The sequence below is a fragment of the Poecilia formosa genome, unplaced genomic scaffold, assembly GCF_000485575.1.
Source record: "Poecilia formosa unplaced genomic scaffold, Poecilia_formosa-5.1.2 Scaffold165, whole genome shotgun sequence".
NCBI classification, from domain to species: domain Eukaryota; kingdom Metazoa; phylum Chordata; class Actinopteri; order Cyprinodontiformes; family Poeciliidae; genus Poecilia; species Poecilia formosa.
In genome coordinates this window covers 99,773-106,979 of record NW_006800104.1, presented here as the reverse complement: position 1 = coordinate 106,979, position 7,207 = coordinate 99,773, and the positions used below count along the sequence as shown (strand labels likewise).

At 36.7% G+C, this 7,207-nt stretch overlaps 1 protein-coding gene across 1 annotated transcript in view; it reads right to left on the bottom strand.

Annotated features, from left to right (window-relative positions):
- The window catches only part of LOC107837664 (PDZ domain-containing protein 2-like), a 99,877-nt gene that overhangs the window by 51,650 nt on the left and 41,020 nt on the right, over positions 1–7,207 (bottom strand). The window contains exons 6-7 of the mRNA XM_016677804.1: positions 6,928–7,080; positions 4,611–4,710 (exon numbers count right to left, since the gene is read on the bottom strand). Coding sequence (XP_016533290.1) covers positions 4,611–4,710; positions 6,928–7,080 — 253 coding nt within the window. The remainder of the gene's footprint in view (positions 1–4,610; positions 4,711–6,927; positions 7,081–7,207) is intronic.

Genomic DNA, 7,207 nt, shown 5'->3' with positions numbered 1-7,207 from the left:
AACATGAGCGCTATGACGCTTGCGCTGGGTTTACACCTGTGAAGGAGACCTGCTGCTGCTGTGCAGAGCTAGTAGGTTTGTGTTAGAATCACGTAAGCAAACCAGCAAAATGCAAAGAACTTTTCAGTTTTTCCCTCCAAACTAACCGACTGAGTTGAGTAAAGCTGTTGGATGCAGGTAATGTTAGCTAAAAGATGACTAGTGTTGAGATGCTTTACCAAGGCTGAGAAAGAGTCACATGCTGTTAGACAAAGGGCCCATAGTAAAGAGTTACATTTTTGATTCTGTTAGACACCAAGGTCCGTTTCTCACGAGAAACAGAAACTTATCAGGCCACAGAGTCCATATAATCAGCTACCCTCCTCTTTCTCTTCAGACGCTGCACATACTTTTTTAGAAACTCTTCTCGGATGTAATGGTAAAGCGTCTCCTTTCAGCGCTGAAAGTTAATAAAATAAGTAAAGTCTGAATGCTTTTCTTGGCTGATTTTATGCTCCGTGTGTCAATACAAATTATGATTCTTCGATTGAGATTCTCATTCTCTACACTAGCTAATATCAATACAGAACCTTAAACATATCATTAATCATAATAGAGAAAAACAAAGGACTCACAATATTTCCCTGAGGCATTCCATTTTCAACAAAAAAAAATTCTGACAATTGTTGACCTATTCTTACTTGTATAGATCTATTATGTAAGAAATCTTTTATCCAATTAAACATTGAACCTCTAACCCCCATTTTCCTTAATTTAATTAAAAAACCTTCTTTCCGCATCATGTCAAAGAAAACAGCCACCGTACTCTCCTTATTAACTTGCCCTTTTCTGATTTCATGTTCTAAACACAAAACAGGATCCATAGTACTTCTACCTTTCCTAAATCCACTTTGAAATTTTGACAAATACCCCTTCTTTTCCACAAAATAACTCAATCTTTCATTTATCATTCTTTCCATCATTTTGCATATATGTGAAGTTAATGCAATAGGCCTATAACTTGTAGGATTTGACTATAATTGCTTCCTTCCATGCCACAGGTAAATAACCCCCTTCCCATATCTTATTAAAGAAATCTAATAATATATTTTTAGATGAAATACTAAGTTTTCTAATCATAATATAATAAATATTGTCTTTTCCTGGAGAATAATTTTTTGATTTCCTTAAAGCGTTGTTTAATTCAAATAATGAAAAAGAATTATTCAATAAATCATTATATTCTGCATCTACTTCTAATAGATTAATATTTTCCTTAATTATATAAGCTCTTTTCCTTATTTCTTCTATATTTAAATTATTACATCTATGAATTTCAACAAATTTCTTACCCAGCATATTTGCCTTCTCCTCCTCATTTAGAGCAATTACATCTCCATCCTTAAGAACTGGATACCCATATTTACTTCTAATTCCATTCATTTGTTTAATCATTCACCAAATTTTTGAAATTTTTGTTTCCCTTCCTACTGAATTACAAAAATGTCCCCAATAAACCTTCTTAGCACTTTTTACTGTTCTTTTAACCAGGGCTTGACACTTTTTATATTCCAGAAAATTCTCGAAATTCTGATTTATCTTTAATAATCTAAAGGCTTTATTTCTAGATTTAATTACAACATCACATTCCTTTGTCCACCATGGTACTATTTTCTTCTTATACTTTCCTTTTTTCCTTTGAATTGTTCCACTGGCCGCTCCTAAAATTGCTTCATAAATAGAAGAGTATATACTATCAATATCCAAATCTAAATTAACCTTTAGCATTTCTTCATCACTTATTATTTTATATTTTTCCCAATCAACACGTCAAAATATCCATCTTTCTATATTTCTATTATCAACTTTACCTATTTCTAAACCGATTTCAATAACAATAGGATAATGATCACTTCCTAATTTTGATTCTTTTAAAACTTTCCAATTACTAATCTCGGCAAAATTCACTAATACTAGAGTTAGATCTAACGCTGATTCATTTCCATTTATAATATCAATTCTCATCCCTTCTCAATTATTAATAGAAACTAATTGTTTCTTATCCATTATTTGTTCTACCACTTCTCCATTTGCATCATTTTTATGACCCCACATTAAAAAGGCATTAAAATCTCCACAACAAATTAGGTTTCTTCCTAGATTTTTCAACATTTCCTCCATTTGATCTAAATTCAGTTTTTTACAGGGATTATAAAAAATTAGTATCTTAATATTTTCTTTATTAACCCAGATTTCCACAGATTCTAAAGATGATCCTTTATCTAAAAACCTATACTGAATTCCTTGTTTAACAAATATTACACAACCTCCTCCACTTTCTTGTTCCCTATCTCTTCTAATACTATCATACCCTGTTATCACAAAATCTAGCTCTGGTTTAAGCCATGTTTTCTGAATACAAATAATATCTGGTTTAATTTCCAAACAGTTTAAATATCCTTTAAATTCTTGACCATTTGCTAATAGACTTCTTGCATTCCATTGTAAGATAATCATTACAGTCTTCCTCCACCTTGTTGTTTTCCATCCATTTCAAGCCTTTTATTTATTAGTTCCCAAGATAAATCCTTCACAGCTAAAAAAGTTTCTGCACCGTTCACTATAATTTGTTTTTTCTGTTTTCTGTTTTACTTGATCAGTGCAGTTCATAACACATGCCATGAATAATATCGCAGGTATATTGCATATGATAACCTCAACAACACTTTTGGCTTCCTGAACAATTTTTCTGGTGTTACTTTTCCAGAGCTAAGAAACAAAGCATCTCATCTCCAAAGTAAATATTCAGCTGACTTGGAGATGGACTTTGTGGAGGAAATTGTCCAGTTTAAAGATTTTATTCGTGATAAAGGCATCACATCTGCTCCATTGCTTTTACAATTCATTAGGGAAAAGAAACTGCAGGACATCTTCCCAAATGTGGATATTGCTTTCAGGCTTTTACCTGACATTTCCTGTCACAAATGCAAGTGGTGAGCGATCATTCTCCAAGCTTAAAATAGTTAAAAACAGACTCAGATCCACAATGGGACAAGAAAGACTGAACCATTTGACTCTCATGTCCATTGAGAGTGATCTAGTGAGAAAGCTGGACTTCAGTGATCTTGTCAAGNTTACTTTCATGGACAGAATTTCTATGCACAGCTAAGGTGTTGAGGGGATCTGTTTTGGTGGCCTTAGGATCGCATCTCTGCTCTTTGCAGATTATGTGGTCCTACTGGCTTCATCAGGTTGTAATCTGCAACTTTCGCTGGAGTGGTTCGCAGTCGAGTGTGAAGCGACCGGGATGAGGATCAGTGCCTCCAAATTCGAGGCCATGGTCTGGAGCCAGAAAAGGGTAGAGTGCTTTCTCAGGGTCAGGGGAGATGTCGTGCCTCAAGTGGAAGAGTTTTAAGTATCTCAGGATCTTGGTCACGAATGAGGGAGAAATGGAACGGGAGATCGACAGATGGATTGTCAAGTCTGCAGCGAAGTAGGCGCTGTACCGGTCTGTTGTGGTGAAGAGACAGCCGAGTCAAAAAGCGAAGCTCTCGATTTATCGGTTGATCGTGAGCTTTGGGTCATGACCGAAATAACAAGCTCACGAATACAAGAGGCCAAAATGAGTTTTTTCTGTAGGGTGTCTGGGCTCTCCCTTAGAGATAGGGTGAGAAGCTCAGTCATCTGGAAGGGACTCAGAATAGAGCCGCTACTCCTTTACGTCAAGAGGAGTCAGTTGACATCTGGTCAGGATGCCTCCTGGATACCTCCCTGGTGAGGTTTCCCACCGGGAAAAGACCCCGGAACAGACCCAGGACACGCTGGAGGGACTATGTTTCTCGGCTGGGCTGGGAACGCCTTGGGATTCCCCCAAAGGAGCTGGTAGAGGGAAGTCTGGGCCTCACTACTTAGGCTGCTACCCCCACGACCCAACCCAACCCAAGCAGAAGAAGATGGATGAATGGATGGATGGATAGTTTGGTGCTCTCTGGCATGTTGCTTGAGCACAGAGTCTGAAAGGCGCTTTGCTGGTTTTTATTTTAGTCTGTTATTTAGTAGTAACATTGATGTTGATGAGACGTTCTCCAAACTGAGAAACTTTTTTAACCTGCATAGCTATGCTTTGGAAAATGAGGAGCTAAATTTCATACGTAACATTGAAGTAAAATCCTGTCCAACATCTGGCTTGAGGTGTCACCTCTGGAATCTGTAGTTGGAGAAAAAATATTCCAACTTCAGAAGATGTGCTTTTTGGTTCCTCTTGTCAGTCTGCAATTTCTCATATTGAGGTCCTGAAACCAAATTTCAGATCAACTATAACTGACAGACACCTGGTGTCTTCAGCTTTGCAACTAGCTTATGACTGAGAAACTAGCAACCTCCTTCCAGTGTCAGAATCTCACTGAGGAAGAAAGTGCATTAGATTTTCTATCACTTTATAATTATTAATAAAATAAGTCAATAGAGTTTCATTTACAATTTTTATATCTTTGTCATGTGGTACATCTCAGCTGGCTGGTGAGAGAAAAAGTAAATTTTGGTCTTAAAAAGTTCTAAACTGTTTATGTAAAGAACTTATGATGGATGGTTGGATGCACAGATAGACGGATGGATGAAAAGTATTTATTTACCTTGGGATTGGCAAGTTAGCTTCATAGGTGTAGAACTGCAGCAGCATGTTTCTGATGCCTTCCCCTGATTGAACTCCTCTAGGTTCTCCAGCGGTGATAACTGCAATAACACACAGCTTTTCTCTAAATTGTTCAACAATAATGTATATTATATTTATTTTTAATAATAAATAAATGTTTTGGTAATGTTCTGGCCCAGGAACAGATCAGGATGCAGGGCCGGCCCAAGCCTCCATGGGGTCCGAAACGAAATTTGGTTTTGGGGTCCTCTAGTTCTGCTAACAATGTGGACTGGCTGCAATCAGCAGTCCGATCATTAGATCATTCACACACCTGCTACAAACTTATTGGATCTCTGACAGTGCTGTTTACATTATATACATGTATAAAATAGGATACATGTATTGGCCAACTGATTTATCGACCAGTTGATTTCTGGGCGCCGATTTCCTTAATTTTGGGGGATGATGATTGGCCGATACTTACATGTGAAGCCCATCTTATCCCCTAATCTTATCTTCGTCAGCACAGATTTATAAATCAGCCTCTGTCTTCTTCTGCTCTGCAGTGAGAAGTTTGACTGACAGACTGGCCCAACAGGTCAGGTCTGAACATTTGCAGTTAACAATATTCACCCCACTGTTGCCAACTCAGTGACTTTCTTGCTATATTTAGGAAGATTTCAGACAAAAAAATTCTTATCAGTTAAAATCAAAATTGCAGGTCAAGCTTTTTAAAGATCAGTAGCCAGGGATAGGCCAGAAAACTGCAATCGGTGCAGCCCAACTTAAGATGGAATACATACACATACATTCATGGCATTCTTTGATTAAATAAATTCCTCTTAAGCTTTACTCCAATAGCTAACATTTTAATTTACACCACTAGGTGAGTCTTTCTTCCCTGGAATATGGATTGGTACTGGACTGATTCTGAGCCTTCAAATGATTTTAACAGAAGTTTCACATAACTTAGAAGTTGATGTAAAAATAATGTTTGTTTTAGCTACAAAATTATTATAAAATTATTATACTCAGCAGCAAACAACATATGCTCAACTTACTACAGCATAGTAGTAAGTAGTATCAGGCTATATAGCTGCTACATCGATGTAGCAGCTATATAGCCTGATGTAAAAACATTTTGCTAGACAATGTCAAACATTGAGAAGTTTTCATTATTGTCATCAAACACGTGTTTTGAAGCTAAAAATACCTCAGAAATATACAGAGCCAACCATGATAATCAACTCATTTAAAGTTTAAACTTAGTTTCACACAAACACAAAGACATAAATGTCTGGCTGTTGAACTGGACCGTTCCAGTTAGCTATCAAGCAAATTTTCTATTAGCAGCTTTACAAATCTTTTACATTACATTACATTACCAAGGCACATTAAAACAAACCTTTATCTTGGCTTTTTTCTATTCTTCCTCTTTCTTTTCTCCCTCCCTGAAGAATAAGTTATTTTTTGAGACATTGTTGTGCTTACTTAACTTCTGGCCGGAGCTTTGGACGTTTGGATGCGCTCTGCTCATTGCATGGCAGCTCATGTTACCGGCGAAGCGTGCAGTACCTACCGCGACCACCAGGGGCCCCCAAGAGCAATTTTGTTTTTTATTTCTATCAATAAAATAATAATTTCTACATACATTATCAAATATATATTATCGTAAAAACAAATCACTTAATAGTGAAATTGTGTGTTTTTGATATTATAATGACATAGAAATTAGTACTCAAAAAAAAAAAATCAGTTCCACTGAGGGGGCCCCTTAGTGGCCTTGGGGCCCTAAGCAGCAGCTTACTGTAGTTTGCTTATGCCTTTGGCCGACCCTGTCAGGATTGATTAATGGCAAAAGCTAAACATGCTGCTCCAGTTATCCAGTTAATAGTAATATAAAAAATAGAATTACATAAAATAAAATTGTACAAAGTGTTTTATTTCAACTAAAATTTTTAAAGATAAAACTATATGACAGAGAAAGATCTGTCCAGGAAAACATGCCGTGCAGTTTTCATAATCCTACTTTGTTAGAAAGTATAAAAATGTTCTAGATACCCTTTGGGGGTTTTCTCAAAGAAACTATACTCAAAGTGTTCAACTGCATACCTGCCTTCGGCACCATTACTCTGAGTCAATGTTGGTAGTGGTTTTCTATAGAGTCAACACTGCAACGCTTTTTAAAAACCTTGATTAACCAGGAGACTTATTGAAAACAAATTCTCATTTAGAATAATGAGATGCAGGTTATTTCTGTGATTTTAGTACTATGACAATAAACTTCCACTATATGTTAAATAATCTGAGTTTACCAGGGAGGAATTGTTAAGACCAGTGGTGCTACTGAAAGTCTGGGAAAAGCAGTGGGGTGCAGCCTGAAACAGGGATGAAGAAGATCTGCAGGTGCTGATGAGGTCCGGAAGGCTTGTGGAGGGAAAGAGTTCAAAATCCACTTTTGACTCCTCCTGCAGGGACACGAAAAAAACATGCATATTACATAGAAAAAAAATCAATAACACTTTATTTGAAGGGCGTTGAATAAGACTGACATGACACTGTCATAAGCATGACATAACACATGTCATGAACATG